Here is a 22,584-nt window from a genome sequence, read left to right on the forward strand (position 1 = left end):
TTTGAGAAACCAAGGCTGTTGAGTCTGCCGATGAGGATGTGTTGATTGAAAGCCTTGGCCAGGTCAATACGGCTGCACAGTATTGTTTCTTATCGATGGCGGTTAAGATATCGTTTAGGACCTTGAGCGTGGCTGAGGTGCACCCATGACCAGCTCTGAATCCAGATTGTATAGCGGAGAAGGTGCGGTGGGATTCGAAATGGTCAGTAATCTGTTTGTTAACTTGGCTTTCGAAGACCTTAGAAAAGCAGGGTAGGGTCTGTAGCAGGTTGGGTCAAGAGTGTCCCCCCCCTTTGAAGAGGGGGATGACCACAGCTGCTTTCCAATCTTTGGGAATCTCAGAAGACATGAGAGGTTGAACAGGCTAGTAATAGGGGTTGCAAAAATTTTGGCAGATAATTTTAGAAAGAAAGGGTCCAGATTGTCTAGCCCAGCTGATTTGTAGGGGTCCAGATTTTGCCGCTCTTTCAGAACATCAGCTGACTGGATTTGGGAGAAGGAGAAATGGGGAAGGCTTGGGCGAGTTTCTTTTAGGGGTACAGTGCTGTTGACCGGAGTAGGGGTAGCCAGGTGGAAAGCATGGCCAGCCGTAGAAAAATGCTATTGAAATTCTCAATTATAGTGGATTTATCGGTGGTGACAAAGTTTCCTATCCTCAGTGCAGTGCATAATAGAAGGGACATTCCATGAAAAGTGCCTTTTGATGTTTTATGTAGAAATTGTGCACCAATATTGCATTTTAACAGCATGTTCTATTAAATGAAGTGCCCTTAATATAGACCACATGGAGAATTCAATTAATATGAAGAAAGGCATGCTAAAGTGCCAAAATTGACCATCAACCCTGTGCTACTTCTAGGAAGATTTTAGCCCACTTAATCCCAAAATATCTCCATGTTTCCACCATCATTGTAAAGCCCTAGTTATTTTGTTGCTTTGACAAAGTCATTTCTGAAGATTTATTTCATTTGATTTATTTCACATAACAGGTCAACCCGGTTATATGAACTGAACTCTCATTTTTAATATGGTAAAACTATTCCCTTTTAAATCTTTTTCAAAAGAAACACATGAACATCTAATAGTCAAATCATAGAGTGAAAGCAGGTTAGCTGGTTAAACTCTTTCTTTTCTTTTTTTTTGCCGTTTTCTGGTGTTTTGTGGTGGGAAACTGAGCGGGTCGAACACAACACGTCAACCCTGTTACCCATAGACAGGCTAGAATAACACGTCAACCCTGTTACCCATAGACAGGCTAGAATAACACATCAACCCTGTTACCCATAGACAGGCTAGAATAACACGTCAACCCTGTTACCCATAGACAGGCTAGAATAACACGTCAACCCTGTTACCCATAGACAGGCTAGAATAACACGTCAACCCTGTTACCCATAGACAGGCTGTTACCCATAGAATAAATAACACGTCAACCCTGTTACCCATAGACAGGCTAGAATAACCCTGTTACCCATAGACAGGCTAGAATAACAACCCTGTTACCCATAGACAGGCTAGAATAACACGTCAACCCTGTTACCCATAGACAGGCTAGAATAACACGTCAACCCTGTTACCCATAGACAGGCTAGAATAACACGTCAACCCTGTTACCCATAGACAGGCTAGAATAACACGTCAACCCTGTTACCCATAGACAGGCTAGAATAACAACCCTGTTACCCATAGACAGGCTAGAATAACACGTCAACCCTGTTACCCATAGACAGGCTAGAATAACACGTCAACCCTGTTACCCATAGACAGGCTAGAATAACACGTCAACCCTGTTACCCATAGACAGGCTAGAATAACACGTCAACCCTGTTACCCATAGACAGGCTAGAATAACACATCAACCCTGTTACCCATAGACAGGCTAGAATAACACATCAACCCTGTTACCCATAGACAGGCTAGAATAACACGTCAACCCTGTTACCCATAGACAGGCTAAACCATTTTTTTACAATTTCATTTTTGTGAAGCTTGAAATAAATTGCTACTCCCTGTTTCACCCAACAAGCTTCCATTCCCGTCACAAGGGTATTTATGGCTGATTTAAAAAGACATATTAAACCCTGTTACAGTCCACTTTGTTACTTTATTTAGCCCTTAATAAGCACTTTAGTAACTTTAGTAATTTATTTAACTTCTTTAGATGAGAAAACATGTCTTTATGACAGATTGTTAAAATGAGGTGAAATCAACAAAATCATTTGACTAAGTTACACTTCTCAAATGGCAATGAATTTGTGGAATGACCTAGAAGGTTTTGGCTTGAACACTCTGTACCTCTGACAATGGCCCTGAGTAAAGTCAACTAGCCATGTGATTGGGCCACACTCACATAATATTCTCACACACATATAAAACACAGCCCTCTCCCACTTGGACACCATTCTGCTGGACCTGTGAGCCTAAACATACAGCAATGAGCACTCTGTGGCTTCTGTGTTCACTCGCTCTAATGGGTGAGTTCTCATTTTTGATTTCTCTCAGCTCCTCTTTCTCCTTGTTTGTATTTGGCTTCTAAGAAAATAATATTTTTTTTGACACAATATTGAAAATGGAACTTGCGTTTGAGTCCCATATTCTACCACATACGGATAACCCATCCACTGTGCCACTATTTGTATCAGTTGTGATCCATGTCTTCTGTAATCTAAGGTAGGGTCTACTCTCCTAAGCAGGTGGTGTCTCCACTATGGAGGACTGTTCCTATCATCGTCTTCAGGATCACTTGGGTCTGTCACAGATAAATGAAAGTACAACAGGTCTGCGGCCTGTGGTGCACTGGACCAATTGTACACTAGTTATGGTAGACATGATTCTGTTTGGTATTATGGATTTGGTAAGTGTTTGTTTTTAAACCATCTGCCAACATTTTGTTGGGTGAGCTCTGCCCTGAAACTTTTATATATATATATGTATAGTGAGTAAACAGTATAAAAATATGATATGTTGATATCAATATTATAGTATATCAACAATTAATATAAAGTATAATAATAATATTGATAATATAATATATCAATATAAATAATGATATCAATCTGATACCCAACTGTGCAGTTCATAACATGGCATACAACCGTTGGTTGATGCAATATAGTTGGCCTGGAACGAGACCTGTTTGATGCAACACTTGGAGGATCATCCATACAAGTTGTCTTACAGGAGACACATGCTGTGTGTATAAGGAGAGAAGTATTTCAATCTTTTTTTTTTTATGACTACGTAATCTATACAGTGCCTTCAGAAAGTATTCGCACCCCTTGACTTTTTCTACATTTTGTTGTGTTACAAAGTAAGATTAAAAGGGATTTAATTGTCATTTTTTTGTCAACAATCTACACAAAATACTGTCAGTGGAAGAACAATTCTAACATTTGTAAAAACTTTATGAGAAAGAAAACACTAATATATCTTGGTTAGATACATATTCAACCCCCTGAGTCAATACATGTTTAGAATCACCGTTGGCAGCGATTACAGCTGTGAGTCTTTCTTGGTAAGTCTAAGAGGTTTCCACACCTGGATTGTGCAACATTAGCCCATTTATTATTTTAAAAATCTTTCAAGCTCTGTCAAATTAGTTGTTGACCATTGCTAGACAACAATTTTCAGGTGTTGCCATAGATCTTCAAGTGGATTTCAGTCAAAACTGTAACTCAGCCACTTAGGAACATTCAGTGTCTTCTTGGTAAGCAACTCCAGTGTAGATTTTGCCTTGTGTTTTAGGTTATTGTGCTGCTGAAAGGTGAATTAATCTCCCAGTGTCTGGTGGAAAGCAGACTGAACCAGATTTTCCTCCAGGATTTCGCTTGTGCTTAGCTCCATTCCGTCAATTTTTTTATCCTGAAAAACTTCCCAGTCTTTAACGATTACAAGCTTACCCATAACATGATGCAGCCACCGCTATGCTTGAAAATATGGAGAGTGGTACTCAGTAATGTATTGGATTTGCCCCAAACATAAAGCTTTGTATTCAGGACAAAAAGTGAATTGCTTGGCCACATGGTTTGTAGTTTTATTTTAGTGCTTTGTTACAAACAGGATGCATGTTTAGCAATATTTGTATTCTGTACAGGCTTCCTTTTTCACTCTGTTAATTAGGTTAGTATTGTGGAGTAACTACAATGTTGTTGATCCATCCTCAGTTTTCTCCTATCACAGCCATTAATCTTTGTAACTGTTTTAAAGTCACTATTGACCTCATGGTGAAATTCCAGAGCGGTTTCCTTGCTCTTCGGCAACTGAGTTAGGAAGGACACCTGTATCTTTGTCGTGACTGGGTGCATTGATACACCATCCAAACTTAAATTATTAACCTCACCATGCTCATAGGATATTCAATCTCTGCTTTTGATATTTTTTTTTTTTTACCAATAGGTGCCCTTCTTTGTGAGGCGTTTGAAAACCTCCCTGGTCTTTGTGGTTGAATCTGTGTTTGAAATTCACTGCTAGACAGATAATTATATGTGTGGGGTTCAGAGGTGAGGTAGTCATTCTAAAATCATGTTAAACACTAGTATTGCACACAGAGTGAGTTCATGCTTATTATGTGACTGGTTGAGCACATTTTTATTCCTGAACTTATTTGGGCTTGCCATAACAAAGGGGTTGAGTACTTACTGACTCAAGACATTTTAGCTTTTCATTTGTAAAAAAAATCGAAAAACATAATTCCACTTTGACATTATGGGGTGTTGTGTGTAGGCCAATCTGAAGTTAAGTCAATACTTGCTTTGAACAAATATTACAAATAAATAGCAAAAAAATGTATTTTCCTACCCTTTAATACTGCAATGTTGCCCTGAGTCAACAAATTACATTTTAGGCTGGGGGTACAAAAGATTATGATTGGATTATCATTTGTAAGCCCCAAACCTCAAAAAACATGAGCTAAAAAATGTTTTGGATGAAAAACAAAAAGGCATGCAGTATATGGTACTGTAGTGTTTATAGCTTAATGTGGTTATTTCAATCATGTCAGCAGTTTGTTAGGAAGTGTGCAATTGCATTTCTGTTAGTACATATACATGGTACACTCTTAGGAAAATAAAGTGCTATCTAAAATCTAAAAGGGTTCTTTGGCTGTCCCCATAGGATAACCCTTTGAAGAACCCTTTTTGGTTTCAGGTAGAACCATTTCCTCAGAGGGTTCCATGTAGAGCCCTTTCCACAGAGGGTTCTACCTGAAACCAAAAAGGGTTACAGCTGAAGAATCCTTTTGGAACCCTTTTTTCTAAGAGTGTATGTACTACTACCACCACTTATAGGTAACTGCCAAAATAATGGAAACACTTGAGTAAATGAGGAATACAAAGTATTTTGAAAGCAGGTGCTTTCATACAGGTGTGGTTCCTAAGTTAATTAAGCAATTAATATCCCATCACGCTTAGGGTCATGAATAAAAATACAGAGCAGGCCATTATTCTGGCTACAATGGCTATGCCCCAATAGGATGACAATGGACATTAGTGGTCACTGAATGGTTTGATGAGCATGAAAACTATGTAAACCATATGCCATGCCAACCCATCTCAGTCACCAGATCCCAACCCAATTGAACACTTATGTGAGATTCTGAAGCGGCGCCTGAGACAGCATTTTACACCACCGTCAATAATACACCAAATTATATTTATTGTGGAAGAATGGTGTTGCATCCCTCCAATAGAGTTCCAGACACGTATAGAATCTATTCCAAGATGCATTTAAACTGTTCTGGCACCCTAATAAGACACTTTATGTTGGTGTTTCCTTCATTTTGGCAGTTACCTGTACATCAATTTGAATTTATTCATTTATGATTGTCTGCAGAATGAGAAGTCCTCAACTTTCACCAGCTATGTCTTAATCTCAACAGTAAGTACAGATGCTGTTGATATTTATTCACTCCTATTTATTTCCCTTACGGTCTGTTGTAATAATAATTGATTTTCATGTACATTTACTTCTTAACCCCTGTATTATGTACAGGCCTGGGTGAATTACTTCATAGCTTGGGAACCAAAGGAATTTTGTGGAATTTCAAAAATGACTGTTCCGAGAGAACGGGTCTGGATACCAGATATAGGTATCCAAGAAGAGTGAGTACCATTCATATGTCTCAGCAATATTTCAGCAGTCAACACTTTCACTATGGATATTTTTTCCCCCTTCTGTTTCCTTAAAATGAAATGCATTTGAATAGCTTTGTAATTATACTATAACATGATAACAAAGTGTTCCACCAGAGACTCTGGGTTCGCGCCCAGGCTCTGTCGCAGCCGGCCGCGACCAGGAGGTCCGTGGGGTGACGCACAATTGGCCTAGCATGTCCGGGTTAGGGAGGGTTTGGCCGGTAAGGATATTCTTGTTTCATCGCGCACTAGCAACTCCTGCGGCGGGCAGAGCACAGTGGGCGCTAACCAGGTCGCCAGGTGCACAGTGTTTCCTCTGACACATTGGTGCGGCTGGCTTCCGGGTTGGATGCGTGCTGTGTTAAGAAGCAGTGCGGCTTGGTTGGGTTGTGTTTCGGAGGACGAATGGCTTTCAGAGGACGCACCTTTGTCTCTCCCGAGCCCGTAGGGGAGTTGTAGCAATGAGACAAGATAGTAACTACTAACAATTGGATACCACGAAATTGGGGAGAAAGGGGGGTAAAAAAAAAATAATGTAAACATAAAAAATAACACTAAAAGTGCTCATACCACACAGTATATACTACATAACATGCCAATAAAACACCTGTCGTTGCTGTATCTTTCATTGCTGTCGTCCAACAATGACGAGACAGCCTACAGGGAGGAGGTGAGAGCCCTGGTGGAGCGGTGCAAGGAAAATTAACCTCTCCCTCAACAAAACGAAGGAGCTGATCGTGGAGATGGCCGAGAGAGATTGCACCCATCCACATCAGCGTGGATATCACTGAGGACTTGAAATGGTCCCTCTACACCAACACTGTGGTGAAGAAGGTGCAACAGTGCCTCTTCAACCTCATGAAGCTGAAGAAATTTGTCTTGTCCCCTAAGACCCTAATTAACTAATACAGATGCACCATTGAGAGCACTGTCGGGCTGTATCACTGCCTAGTATGGCAACTGCACCACCCACAACCGCAGGGCTCTCCAGAGAGTGGAGCGGATAGCCCAACACTTCACTGAGGGCACACTGCCTACCCTCCAGGACATCTACACCTGGTGTCATAGGAAGGTCAAGAGGATAATCAAGGTGGAGAAAGTACAGGTGCATCAAAGCTGGGACCGAGAGACTAAAAAACAGCTTCTTTCTCCAGGCCATCAGACTGCTAAACAGTTATCACTAGATGGTCTCCGCCCAGTACCTTGTTCTGCACCTAGCCGGCTACAACAGGGTAGTCTACCCTGCACCTTAGAGACTGCTTCCCTAAGTACATAGTCATTGAACACTGGTCACAAATTATGTTTCATAATGTGTATTGGTCAAAAATGGTTTGTGGTTAGAAGCAGATAAGATTAACATTCCTGCAACATTATTCTGTTAATTTTATCTGAGAACTCACTTCATAAGTACTGTATTATCAACATAGCTCATCCATTTAACTACTGCTGTACATCAATTTTTCCTACATATTGTTCATACTGTCTACACACTAGGTATTTATATTCCGGACTCCGACATTGCCCTTTTCGATATTGCCTGATCTGGTATCTTCATTTCGTGTTTCTTTTTGTGTATTAGTTTTGTCCTGCTAGATATTTACTGCATTGCTGGAGCTAGAAACACAAGCATTTTGTTGCACCTGCTTTAACGTCCTGTTCTGGAGACGCAGGTGCAGTTGGTGAGTTTGCTATAAACGAACATGGCGCGATACAAAACAAGCGAAGCGTCTGACATGAAAACAGAAACAATACTGCCTGGTGAGGAAAAACTACAGGTTGACATATATAGGGGAAGTAATCAGGGTAGTGATGAAGTCCAGGTGTGCCTAATGATGGGGCGCAGGTGTGCATAATAATGGTTGTCAGGTGTGCATAATGATGGGTTGCCAGGACCGGTGGTTAGTAAACTGGCAACCTCGAGCGCCGGAGCGGTAGTAGACGTTACACGACCGCTAATCTGTGTACGGGACAAATACACTTTGATTGGATTATTTGTAGTTGATTGTCAACCATAGAAACCATGACGATATATTGATAAAAAGGTATCTTTCAGATAGCCTTTGTAGGGAACAAACAATGGGCATTGGAGCTGAATACGAGAACCCTATGTCTCTGTGTGTTTAATGCGTTGTTTCAGGGGAAAAATACAAAGCTGCTTTTATGAAAAGTCTGTTTGGTGTCCTTTGAAACCGGATCTCAGTCTGGGATAAGATGAACAACATTTTTTGCCTTTGCACTGTCCCACTAAACTATACTTCTGAACTTGACTTCCTTTACCAATTTCCCCATTAGATGTTTTATATAATGTTGTAACTTTGTAAATCTTTTAATTTTGGGTCCTTCATAGTAGCTGAAGAGGTCCGTCAGCCACTCCTTGGGCTACAATACATATTTTGACAATTGGCCTGGACCCCTTTTACTGTCGATACAGAACCCTGCCGATCCCTCACGACTGGTCTACCGACATAATCCGCTCGAGGGGATCTTCAACAAGCTCCTCAGTCGCAACGTCCCCTGAATGCCCATCTGCTTGCCGCGGCCCGCTAGCTGTTCAGAGCATATCAGACTGTTAGCTGAAGAAGTCCATCAGCTAATTGTCTTGGGCTACAATACCTATTTTGTCAATTAGCCTCGACCCTTTTACTACACGGAGCCCTGCCGATCCATCACGACCGGTCTGCCAACGTAACCGCCCAAGGGGGCTACAACTGACTCTTCCGTCACGACGTCCCCCTAAGGCCCTTCTGCTATCCCCGGATAGCTGTCTGAATCGCCATGTCTCCAGCCTGCCTTGCTACTCCCTAGACTCCATGATCACTCGGCTACGCATGCCTCTCCCTAATGTCAATATGCCTTGTCCATCGCTGTATCGGTTAGTGATTATTGTCTTATTTTACTGTAGAGCCTCCAGCTCAATATGCCTTAGCTAACCCTTTTGTTCCACCTCCCACACATGCAGTGACCTCACCTGGTTTAAATGGTGTCTCTAGAGACAATACCTCTCTCATCGTCACTCAATGCCTAGGTTTACCTTCACTGTATTCACATCCTACCGTACCCTTGTCTGTACATTATGCCTTGATTCTATTCTTCCGTGCCCAGAAACCTGCTCCTTTTACTCTCTGTTCCGAACGCACTAGATGACCAGTTCTGATAGCCTTTAGCCGTACCCTTATCCTACTCCTCCTCTGGGGATGTAGAGGTTAATCCAGGCCCTGCAGTGCCTAGCTCCACTCCCATTCCCCAGGCGCTCTCATTTGTTGACTTCTGTAACCGTAAAAGCCTGGGTTTCATGCATGTTAACATTAAAGCCTCCTCCCTAAGTTTCATTCACTGCTTTAGTACACTCTGCCAACCCAGATGTCCTAGCTGTGTCTGCATCCTGGCTTAGGAAGGCCACAAAAAACCCTGGAATTTCCATCCCCAACTACAACATTTTCAGACAAGATAGAACTGCCAAAGGTGGCGGAGCTGCAATCTACTGCCATACTATCCAGGTCTGTGCCCAAACAATTTGAGCTTCGACTTTTAAAAATACACCTTTCCAGAAACAAGTCTTTTGCCGCTTGCTATAGACCACCTTATGCCCTTAGCTGTACCCTGGACACCATATGTGAATTGATTGCCCCCCCCCCTCCCATCTATCTTCCGAGCTCGTGCTGTTAGGTGACCGAAACTGGGACATACTTAACACCCCAGCCGTCCTACAATCTAAGATAGATGCCCTCAATCTCACACAAATTATCAATGAACCTACCAGGTACAACCCCAAATTCATAAAAACACGAGCGCCATCATAGATATCATCCTAACCAACCTACCCTCCAAAAACACCTCTGCTGTCTTCAACCAGGATCTCAGCGATCACTGCCTCATTGCCTGCGTCCGTCATGGGTCTGCGGTCAAACGACCACCCTTCATCACTGTCAATCGCTCCCTAAAACACTTCAACAAGCAGGCCTTTCTAATCGACCTGGTCCGGATATCCTGGAAGAATATTGACCTCATTCCGTCAGTAGAGAATGCCTGGTTATTCTTTAAAAGTGCTTTCCTCACAATCTTAAATAAGCATGCCCCGTTTAAAAAATGTAGAACCAGGTACAGATATTTCCCTTGGTTCACTCCAGACCTGACTGTCCTTGACCAGCACAAAAACATCCTGTGGCGTACTGCATTAGCATCAAATAGCCCCCGCGATATGCAACTTTTCAGGGAAATTAGGAACCAATATACACAGGCAGTTAGGAAAGCAAAGGCTAGCTTTTTCAAACAGAAATTTGCATCCTGTAGAACAAACACCAAAACATTCTGGGACACTGTAAAGTCCATGGAGAATAAGAGCACTTCCTCCCAGCTGCCCACTGCACTGAGGCTAGGAAACACTGTCACCACCGATTAATCCATGATAATTGAGAATTTCAACAAGCATTTTTCTACGGCTGGCCATGCTTTCCACCTGACTACCCCTACCCCGGTCAACAGCCCTGCACCTGCCAAAGCAACTTGCCCAAGCCTCCCCCATTTCTCCTTCACCCAAATCCAGATAGTCGATGTTCTGAAAGAGCTGCAAAATCTGGACCTCTACAAATCAGCCGGGCTAGACAATCTGGACCCTCTCTTTCTAAAATTAATCGCCGCAATTGTTGCAACCCCTATTACTAGCCTGTTCAACCTCTTTTGTATCGTCTGAGATCCCCAAAGATTGAAAATCTGCCGCGGTCATCCCCCTCTTCAAAGGGTGAGACACTCTAGACCAGGGGTGTCAAACTCATTTCGCATCGTGGGCCACATACGGCCTAGGGAGATGTCAAGTGGGCCGGACCATTAAAATTATACCATACTCTGCTATAAATAACCAAAATATCATGTCTTTCCTTTGTTTTGGTGTAAAGAAGCACAAGAACATTAGGAAAATATTGAAATTTAATGAACTATCCTTTTACAAAACATTTCATGAAACACCTCATATTTCCTTAGACAAATGTGCAATTTACTTTTATCATTCACAAATATGCATTGCAACTGATCCCACTGATTGTACAAAGGCACAAAACTTTAATTGGTACTGAAAAATATAGTAATGCACTTTAAGATTAAATGAGACTTTTAAAGAAAGGAATTTTTAAACCACTTACACATACGCATATAAAATCTAAATGTAATCCCTGCGTACACCTTACAAACTAAGGAGAGTGATTTTAAATGTGTAATGAAGAAAGTGTTCGCCTGTCCTGTAAATCTGTAAACTTCATACATGAAACATACATACACATACAATACATACTGAAAATGTATGGAGTTGTATGAACAGTAGAATTCCATCACACAACTTTTGTTTTGAAGCTGCTGACTAACATTAAAGTGCACATTTTTTAAATCACCACAGTAAGGATTCATCTTCACAGAGCTGTATTCTTTCAATGCAAACAGTATCTAAGGCAGCATTTTAAAGGTGTTAGTCTAGTCTGGACTTGTATTTGTACCTGAAACTTGGCATCTTTTGGCCTGTACAAGTGCATCAACACCAGGTGTCATGTCCTGACTAGCTGTCACTTTCAGAATGTCATTTAAGTGCTTGTTTGTGAGCCTTGAACGCATTTTTGTTTTATTGATATTCATCACTGAGAAAATTTGTTCACAAAGGTAGGTTGTCCCAAACATGCACAAAATTTTAGCAGCCAGGGCTGTTAATTTGGGGTACCCTGGTAGTAGATACTGATAAAATCAGGGCAGGGTTGCCATTTGCCAGTTGCATCTCCCACAAAGTCAGCTTCAACTTAAATGCATGTATGTTGTCAGAAAACTGTGTGACAACTTTTTGCGGCCTTGCAACATTTTGTTCAGATTGTTCAAGTGTTCAGTAATATCAACCAAGAATGCAAGGTCCCGTAGCCATTCCTGAGATTGTAATTCCAACACCGGTTTTCCTTTTTTCTCCATGAACTGTCCGATTTCCTCTCGTAGATCAAAGAAATGCCTCAGCACAGCGCCTCGGCTTAACCATCTCACTTCAGTGTGGTATGGCAGGCTGTGGGTAATGTTGCTGTCGCTGAGAAGTTTGTCAAACTGACGATGGTTCAGACCTCTGGACCGGATGAAATTTACAGTGCGAACAACCACCTCCATGACGTGGTCCATTTTCAGCGACTTGCAACACAATGCCTCCTGGTGCAAAATACAGTGAAATGTCCAGAAACGATCTCCTCCATTAAGGGCTTGTACTTTGTCTTTGAACTTTGTCGCGACACCTGCTTTCTTTCCGACCATGGATGGCGCGCCGTCTGTAGCCAGGCTGACAGCGCGGGACCAGTCCACTCCAACTCTGTCCAATGCAGCAAGGACAGAGCCGAAAATGTCCTCGGCTGTTGTGGTGTCCATCATTGGCACCAACTCAAGAAACTCTTCAGTAACAGTCAATGTCTCATCAACTCCTCGAATAAATATGGCCAGTTGGGCCACGTCTGTGATGTCAGTGCTCTCGTCAATTGCCACGGAAAATGCAATAAATGACTTGACTCTCTGTTTCAATTGACTGTCTAAATCTGCCGATAGTTCCGAAATCCTCTCTGCTATAGTATTCCTCGTCATGCTAATATTGGCAAAAGCTTGTCGCTTCTCGGGACATACAAGTTCAGCCGCCTTCATCATGCATCGTTTAACAAAGTCACCGTCGGAATACGGCTTCGATGCTAATGCTATTTCGCTAGCAATTAGGTAGCTGGCTTTTACCGCTGCTTCACTGACTTCTCGGCTCTGGATGAAAGTTGACTGCTGTTTCCTCAGACCCGCCAGCAATTCGTTAATCTTATCTCTTCTCAGTTGTCCTTGCAAGCCGTCATATTTTTCGCTGTGATGAGTCTCGTAGTGGCGTCGAATATTATATTCCTTCAATACCGAAACTTGTTGCAAACACACCAAGCACAAAGGTTTTCCGTGCATCTCTGTAAATAAATAGGACGTGGTCCATTTTTCTTTGAAAATTCTACACTCCTTATCTACTTTTCTCCGTTTGGATAACGACATTTTGGCTAATGAGGGTGTAGTGGAGAGGTAGAGACATTAACAATCTTAACAACGTCGTAACAAGCAGCAGATGGCGCATTGATACCGTCTGCTGTTTTCAGTCTGTCTCAGTGATGCGGCTTGTCTTAAAAAAAAAAATAATAATTCCATGTCTTTTATGCATTTTTTTCCACTTTCAAATTATCCTGCGGGCCTGATCGAACCTCCTTGGGGGCCGGTTCCGGCCCGCGGGCCGTATGTTTGACACCCCTGCTCTAGACCCAAACTGTTACAGACCTATGTCTATCCTACCCTGCCGTTCTAAGGTCTTCAAAGGCCACGTTAACAAACAGATCGCCAACCATTTTGAATCCCGCCGTACCTTCTCTACTATGCAATCTGCCTGTGTATATTGGTTTCTGAGCTGGTCATGGATGCACCTCAGCCATGCTCAAGGTCCTAAACGATATCATAACCGCCATCGATAAGAGACAATACTGTGCAGCTGTATTCATCGAACTAGCAAAGGCTTTCGACTCTGTCAATCACCACATTCTTATCGGCAGACTCAACAGTCTTGGTTTCTCAAATGACTGCCTCGCTTGGTTCACCAACTACTTCTCAGACAGAGTTCAGTGAGTCAAATCGGAGGGCCTGTTGTCCGGACCTCTGGCAGTCTCTATGGGGGTGCCACAGGGTTAATTTCTCAGGCCAATTATGTTGCTCTTGCTACTGAGGATTCTCTGATCCACCTCTACGCAGATGACCCCATTCTGTATACTTCTGGCCCTTCTTTGGACACTGTGTTAACTAATCTCCAGACGAGCTTCAATGCCATACAACTCTCCTTCCGTGGCCTCCAACTGCTCTTAAATACAAGTAAAACTAAATGCATGCTCTTCAACCAATCGCTGCCTGCACCCGCCTGACCGTCCAGCATCACTACTCTGGAAGGTTCTGACTTAGAATATGTGGACAACTACAAATACCTAGGTGTCTGGTTAGACTGTAAACTCTCCTTCCAGACTCACATTAAGCATCTCCAATCCAAAATTAAATCTAGAATCGGCTTCCTATTTCTCGCAAAACAAAGCATCCTTCACTCATGCTGCCAAACATACCCTCGTAAATCTGACTATCCTACCGATCCTTGTCTTCGGCGATGTCATTTACAAAATAGCCTCCAACACTCTACTCAGCAAATTGGATGCAGTCTATCACAGTGCCATCTGTTTTGTCACCAAAGCCCTATATACTACCCACCACTGCGACCTGTATGCTCTCGTTGGCTGGCTCTTGCTTCATATTCGTCGCCAAACCCACTGGCTCAAGGTCATCTATAAGTCTTTGCTAGGTAAAGCCCACCTTATCTCAGCTAACTGGTAACCATAGCATCTCCCACACATAGCACGCACTCCAGCAGGTATATTTCACTGGTCACCTCCAATGCCAATTCCTCTTTTGGCTGCCTTTCCTTCCAGTTCTCTGCTGCCAATGACATGAACAAATTGCAAAAATCACTGAAGCTGGAGACGTATATCTCCCTCTCTAACTTTAAGCACCAGCTGTCAGAGCAGCTCACAGATCACTGTACCTGTACATAGCCCATCTGTAAATAGCCCATCCAACTACCTCATCCCCATACTTGTATTTTTTATCTTCTCCTTTGCACCCCAGTATCTCTACTTGCACATTCATCTTCTGCACGTCTATCACTACAGTCTTTTAATTGCTAAATTGTCATTATTTCACCACTATGGCCTATTTATTGCCTTACCTCCCTTATCTTACCGCATTTGCACACATTGTATATATACTTTTCTATTATGTTATTGACTGTAAGTTTGTTTATTCCATGTGTGTTGTTGTTTGTGTTGCACTGCCTTGCTTTATCTTGGCCAGATCGCAGTTGTAAATGAGAACTTGTTCTCAACTGGCCTACCTGGTTAAATAAAGGTGAAATATATCAAATAAAAAACAAGCTTTAATGTTATTCAGAAGTAACATATCATTGTCTTCCTTGGTAAAGAAAGTACATTCTTACAGTGGCCAAATACTGATATATCTTTGTCTGCACTTTCAGCATCTCTGATACAAGTAGTACCATATTGAGCCCATATGTCCAGGTGCATCATAATTGGTTAGCTCAAGTGATTGACCAGCGCCGGCTAACCACTTCCTGCAAGATGGATCTTTATAGGTTCCCCCTTGACACCCAGAGCTGCAGCATCACCTTTAAGTCCATGATACACAGAGGTAACCCCCCCCCCCTCACACACGTGTCTTTGTACCTTAGCCTCTTTCATCAACTCCTTTTTCTCAGCTCCTTTTCAGAGGGCTGTACTATAAAAACATGTAACATCAACAAAATATTTTATCTGTTCAGCATCAGAAATAAAATTGCGGGCATTCGCCAGCGACACTGCAGTGAACCACATAACTAGGGAGAGCATGACTACACTGGATGAATGGGACTTCCTGGGCATTGCTATGACTGAGGAAGAACTAAACTATGGTGGTGATGAAAAATGGCATCAGCTAATATACAAGGTATTAATTGAGGCAAATGACAGCATGATCTTTAAATAGAATGACTGTTGTTATGTTAGGACTATTTCATAATTTGCAAGAGACTAATACAAACTGAAGGGATCACACTTGTCCCTTTCATAATTATAATGAGTATTTTTTGTCTATTGTGCATTCTAATTTATATGATCCTTTTCCCCTTCCATACAGATCACCTTACGAAGGAGGCCACTATTATATATAATCAACCTTGTGGTACCAATTGCCTTTTTTCTTGTGTTGGATTTGGCCTCCTTTTTCGTCAGTGAGGCCAAAGGGGAAAAGCTAGGCTTCAAAGTGACCATACTCTTGTCCATCTCTGTCCTATTGTTGATTCTCAATGACATCCTTCCCTCCACAGCAAATAACCTGCCAGTGATAGGTGAGAGGTTACCACATTATAGGTTTACAGCATGGTAAATACAAGAACACCCCTCCAAATTGTATTTAGCCTCATGTCATTTGCACAGTCTTATTCTCATCTTTATTCTGAATATTTCCCCATCATTTCCAAAGTGATTTCATTTTACAGTTAAGGTCGGAGGTTTACATACACCTTAGCCAAATACATTTAAACTCAGTTTTTCACAATTCCTGACATTTAATCCTAGTAAAAATTCCCCTGTCTTAGGTCAATTAGGATCACCACTTTATTTTATAAATGTGAAATGTCAGAATAATAGTAGAGAGAATGATTTATTTCAGCTTTTATTTCTTTCATCACATTGCCCATGGGTCAGAAGTTTACATACACTCAATTAGTATTTGGTAGCATTGCCTTTAAGATGTTTAACTTGGGTCAAACTTTTCGGGTAGCCTTCCACAAGCTTGCCACAATAAGTTGGGTGAATTTTGGCCCATTCCTCCTGACAGAGTTGGTGTAACTGAGTCAGGATTGTAGGCATCCTTGCTCGCACATGCTTTTTCAGTTCTGCCCACAAATTTTCTATGGGATTGAGGTCAGGGCTTTGTGATGGCCACTCCAATACCTTGACTTTGTTGTCCTTAAGCCATTTTCCCACAACTTTGAAAGTATCCTTTTGGTCATTGTCCATTCGGGAGACCCATTTGTGACCAAGCTTCAACTTCCTGACTGATGTCTTGAGATGTTGCTTCAATATAACCACCTAATTTTCTATCCTCATGATGCCATCTATTTGTGAAGTGCACCAGTCCCTCTGCAGTAAAGCACCTCCACAACATGATGCTGCCACCCCATGGTTGGGATGATGTTCTTTGGCTTGCAAGCATCCCCCTTTTTTCCTCCAAACATAACGATGGTCATTACGGCCAAACAGTTCTATTTTTGTTTCATCAGACCAGAGGACATTTCTCCAAAAAGTACGATCTTTGTCCCCATGTGCAGTTGCAAACCGTAATCTGGCTTTGTTATGGCGGTTTTGGAGCAATGGCTTCTTCCTTGCTGAGCAGCCTTTCAGGTTATGTCGATATAGGACTCGTTTTGCTGTGGATATAGGTACTTTAGTACCTGTTTCCTTCAACATCTTCACAAGGTCCTTTGCTGTTGTTCTGGGATTGATTTTCACTTTTCGCACCAAAGTACGTTAATCTCTAGGAGACAGAACGAGTCTCCTTCCTGAGCAGTATGATGGCTGCATGGTCCCATGGTGTTTATACTTGTGTACTATTGTTTGTACAGATGACCGTGGTACCTTCAGGTGTTTGGAAATTGCTCCCAAGGATGGTTGATTTCTTTTGGTCTTGGCTGATTGCTTTTGAATTTCCCATGATGTCAAACAAAGAGGCACTGAGTTTGAAGGTAGGCCTTGAAATACATCCACAGGTACACCTCCAATTGACTCAAATTATGTCAATTAGCCTATCAGAAGCTTCTAAAGCCATGGCATCATTTTCAGTTATTTTCCAAGCTATTTAAAAGCACAGTCAACTTAGTGTATGTAAACTTCTGACCCACTGGGATTGTGATACAGTGAATTATAAGTGAAATAATCTGTCTGTAAACAATTGTTGGAAAAATGACTTGTGTCAAGGACAAAGTAGATGTCCTAACCAAGTTGCCAAAACTATAGTTTGTTAACCAGAAATATGTGGAGTGGTTGAAAAACTAGTTTTAATTACTCCAACCTAAGTGTATGTAAACTTCTGACTTCAACTGTATATCATTGACATCTCCCTTTCTCCAGCTATTTACTGCATCGTAATCTTTGCCCTTACGGGCCTCAGCCTCCTGGAGACCATGCTAATGAGCTTCCTGATTGATATGGACAGCAGGGTTGATCAGGACGTCCAGACCTCTAAGACCTGTGAAGAGACTCAAGAAGAGACTGAATGCCGAAGAGGTGAAATCTGTTCTTTTTTCATTTTCATAAGAGATTGATAATGATCCAGGACATTACTGAGGCCATAGATGTAGAATATAATACCCCCAACACAAATGATTAGACTTCAGAAACTGCAAGAAAACCTTCCAATTTTCTTCATAGAGCCTGAGAGAGATGCTGAGAGCAGCCTGGAGAAGGTGGACACCTTTAACAAGAAGGACCTCGATGGAAACTGGCTGAACAACCCCTACCTGCTGCAGCTGATCCTAAAGGAGGTGCAGAACGTACGGCAGGAATGGTTCTCTGTTAATGTGAGATGTGGCAAGGAGAAGCCGGGGTACTGGGAGAAAGTGGCCAGACGCATTGACCAGACTTACTTTTGCCTTTATCTCATTACCACCATTAGTTTTCTGATATTCATAAGTTTCATGTGGCTTCATTAACTGTGCACAGTGCATTTACAATATATGAGGATTTTTAGGCACTTTGGGTTACTTATATGCATAATATTGGTACTTAATGGTAAATAATACTGGTAAATTCCAATAAATTATTCTTTATAAATAGCTGTTTCCCTGCAAGACCTGTAGACTAAAGCTTTTAATATATTTGACATTATCTTCATTACCTAACCTGACTTAGGTTCACTTAGCTACTGCTTCTGTTGTTAAGGCTATTGTTCATGTCTGTGATTGAGCTAACTGAAATAAATAAATTACTATTTGCAACATATTCATTAAGTTGTTTCCAGTGGTGCATGGAAAACATCCATGGGCAAGCCTCTCCCCAAAAATCATATTACAACCTGTGTTGTGATAATTGCATTGTTTGCTCTATAACCTGTTAGTTCATGTGCCTTGCCACTGTGATATACAGTGCATTAGGGAAGTATTCAGACCCCTTGATTTTTTACAGCTTTATTCTAAAATGTAAAAAATAAATAAATCGCAATCTACACACAATACCCCATAACACAAAGTGATAACAAGTTGAGAAATGTTTGCAAATTTATTACAAATTAAAAACTGAAATACCCTATTGACATTAGTATTCAGACCCTTTGCTTTGAGGCTCGAAATTTAGCTCAGGTGCATCCTGTTTCCATTGATTCTTCAGATGTTTCTACAACTTGATTGGAGTCCAGCTGTGGTAAATTCAATGAATTGGACATGATACGGAAAGGCACACACCTGCCTATATAAGGTCCCACAGTTGACCGTGCATGTTAGAGCAAAAACCAAGCCATGAGGTTGAAAGAATTGTCCGTAGAGCTCCGAGACAGGACTGAATCAAGGTACAGATCTGGGGAAGGGTACCAAAACATTTCTGCAGCATTGAAGGTCACCAAGAACACAGTGGCCTCCATTATTCTAACATGGAAGACGTTTGGAACCAGCAATGCTCTTTCTAGAGCTGGACCCGGCCAAATTGAGCAATCTGGGGAGAAGGGCATTGGTCAGTGGGGTGACCACGAACCCAGTGGTCACTCTTACAGAGCTCCAGAGTTCCTCTATGGAGATGGGAGAACCTTCCAGAAGGACAACCATCTCTGCAGCACTCCACCAATCAGGCCTTTATGGTAGAGTGGCCAGACGGAATCCACTCCTTAGTAAAAGGCACATGTCAGACTGCTTGTAGTTTGCCAAAAGGCACCTAAAGACTCTCAGACCATCAGAAACAAGATTATCTGGTCTGATGAAACCAAGATTGGACTCTTTCGCCTGAATGCCAAGCGTCAAGTCTGGAGGAAACCTGGCACCATCCCTACCGTGAAGCATGGTGGTGGCAGCATTATGCTGTTAGGATATTTTTAAATCGCCAGGGACTGGGAGACTAGTCAGGATGAAGGCAAAGATGAACGGAGAAAAGTACAGAGAGATCCTTGATGAAAACCTTCTCCAGAGAGCTCAGGACCTCAAACTGGGGTGAAGGTTCACCTTCAAACAGGACAACGACCCTAAGAACACAGCCAAGACATTGCGGGATTGGCTTCAGGACAAGTCTCTGAATGTCCTTGAGGTGCCCCGCCAGAGCCTGGATTTGAACCTAATCAAACATCTCTGGAGAGACCTGAAAATAGCTGTTCAGCAACGCTCCTCATCCAACCTGACAGAGCTTGAGAGGATCTGCATAGAAGAATGGGAGAAACTTCACAAATACAGGTGTGCCAAGCTTGTTGCGTCATACCCAAGAAGCCTCAATGCTGTAATCGCTGCCAAAAGGGCTTCAACAAAGTACAGATTAAAGGGTCTGAACACTTATGTAAATGTGATTTAAATTTGTTTTTTTTAATGCATTTTATAAAATTTCTAAAAACCTGTTTTTGTTTTGTCATTATGTGTATTGTGTGTAGACTGATTTAGATTGTTTTTTTGTCCAAGTCGGAAGTTTACATACACTTAGATTGGAGTAATTAAAACTTGTTTTTCAACCACTCCACAAATTTCTGGTTAACAAACTATAATTTTGGCAAGTCGGTTAGGACATCTACTTTGTCCATGACACAAGTCATTTTTCCAACAATTGTTTACAGACAGATTATTTCACTTATAATTCACTGTATCACAATTCCAGTGGGTCAGAAATTTACATACACTAAGTTGAATATGCCTATAAAGAGCTCGAAAAATTCCAGAAAAGTATGTCATGGCATGAGAAGCTTCTGATAGGCTAATTGACATAATTTGAGACAATTGGAGGTGTATCTGTGGATGTATTTCAAGGCCTACCTTTAAACTCAGTGCCTCTTTGCTTGACATCATTGGAAAATCAAAAGAAATCAGACAAGACCGAAATAAATCAGCCATCATTGGGAGAAATTTCCAAACACCTGAAGGTACCACGTTCATCTTTACGAACAATAGTATGCAAGTATAAACACCATGGGACCACACAGTCGTCATACAGCTCAGGAAGAATACACGTTCTGTCTCCTAGAGATGAATGTACTTTGGTGTGAAAAGTGCAAATCAATCCCAGAACAACAGCAAAGGGCCCTGGGAAGATGCTGGAGGAAAAAAGTATCTATATCCACAGTAAAACAAGTCCTACAGTGGGGCAAAAAAGTATTTAGTCAATTGTGCAAGTTCTCCCACTTAAAAACATGAGAGAGGCCTGTAATTTTCATCATAGGTACACTTCAACTATGACAGACAAATTTAGGGGGAAAAAATCCAGAAAATCACATTGTAGGATTTTTAATGAATTTATTTGTAAATTATGGTGGAAAATAAGTATATGGTCACCTACAAACAAGCAAGATTTATGGCTCTCACAGACCTGTAACTTCTTCTTTAAGAGGCTCCTCTGTCCTCCACTCGTTACCTGTATTAATGGCACCTGTTTGAACTTGTTATCAGTATAAAAGACACCTGTCCACAACCTCAAACAGTCACACTCCACACTCCACTATGGCCAAGACTAAAGAGCTGTCAAAGGACACCAGAAACAAAATTGTAGACCTGCACCAGGCTGGGAAGACTGAATCTGCAGTAGGTAAGCAGCTTGGTTTGAAGAAATCAACTGTGGGAGCAATTATTAGGAAATGGAAGACATACAAGACCACTGATAATCTCCCTCGATCTGGGGCTCCACGCAAGATCTCACCCCGTGGGGTCAGAATGATCACAAGAACGGTGAGCAAAAATCCCAGAACCACACGGGGGGGACCTAGTGAATGACCTGCAGAGAGCTGGGACCAAAGTAACAAAGCCTACCATCAGTAACACACTACGCCGCCAGGGACTCAAATCTTGCAGTGCCAGACGTGTCCCCCTGCTTAAGCCAGTACATGTCCAGGCCCGTCTGAAGTTTGCTAGAGAGCATTTGGATGATCCAGAAGAAGATTGGGAGAATGTCATATGGTCAGATGAAACCAAAATATAACTTTTTGGTAAAAACTCAACTCGTCGTGTTTGGAGAACAAAGAATGCTGAGTTGCATCCAAAGAACACCATACCTACTGTGAAGCATGGGGGTGGAAACATCATGCTTTGGGGCTGTTTTTCTGCAAAGGGACCAGGACGACTGATCCGTGTAAACGAAAGAATGAATGGGGCCATGTATCGTGAGATTTTGAGTGAAAACCTCCTTCCACCAGCAAGGGCATTGAAGATTAAATGTGGCTGGGTCTTTCAGCATGACAATGATCCCAAACACACCACTCGGGCAACGAATGAGTGGCTTCGTAAGAAGCATTTCAAGGTCCTGGAGTGGCCTAGCCAGTCTCCAGATCTCAACCCCATAGAAAATCTTTGGAGGGAGTTGAAAGTCTGTGTTGTCCAGCAACAGCCCCAAAACATCACTGCTCTGGAGGAGATCTGCATGGAGGAATGGGCCAAAATACCAGCAACAGTGTGTGAAAACCTTGTGAAGACTTACAGAAAACATTTGACCTCTGTCATTGTCAACAAAGGGTATATAACAAAGTATTGAGTTAAACTTTTGTTATTGACCAAATACTTATTTTCCACCATAATTTGCAAATAAATTAATGAAAAATCCTACAATGTGATTTTCTGTTTGTTTTTTCTCATTTTGTCTGTCATAGTTGAAGTGTACCTATGATGAAAATTACAGGC

General features: G+C 41.8%; 1 protein-coding gene across 1 annotated transcript; it reads left to right on the top strand.

Moving 5' to 3' along the window:
• The first annotated feature begins 1,677 nt into the window (after window positions 1-1,677).
• On the top strand, window positions 1,678-21,049 carry LOC118384709 (5-hydroxytryptamine receptor 3A-like). Its single transcript, XM_035771449.2, has 8 exons — window positions 1,678-2,854; window positions 5,830-5,874; window positions 5,989-6,098; window positions 15,217-15,389; window positions 15,520-15,683; window positions 15,873-16,083; window positions 17,867-18,022; window positions 18,167-21,049. The coding sequence occupies exons 1-8, from the start codon at window positions 2,708-2,710 to the stop codon at window positions 18,445-18,447; spliced, it is 1,287 nt and encodes a 428-aa protein (XP_035627342.1). The 5' UTR covers window positions 1,678-2,707; the 3' UTR covers window positions 18,448-21,049.
• The last annotated feature ends 1,535 nt before the right edge of the window (window positions 21,050-22,584 follow it).

The sequence above is a fragment of the Oncorhynchus keta genome, chromosome 5 (assembly GCF_023373465.1).
Source record: "Oncorhynchus keta strain PuntledgeMale-10-30-2019 chromosome 5, Oket_V2, whole genome shotgun sequence".
NCBI classification, from domain to species: Eukaryota; Metazoa; Chordata; class Actinopteri; order Salmoniformes; family Salmonidae; genus Oncorhynchus; species Oncorhynchus keta.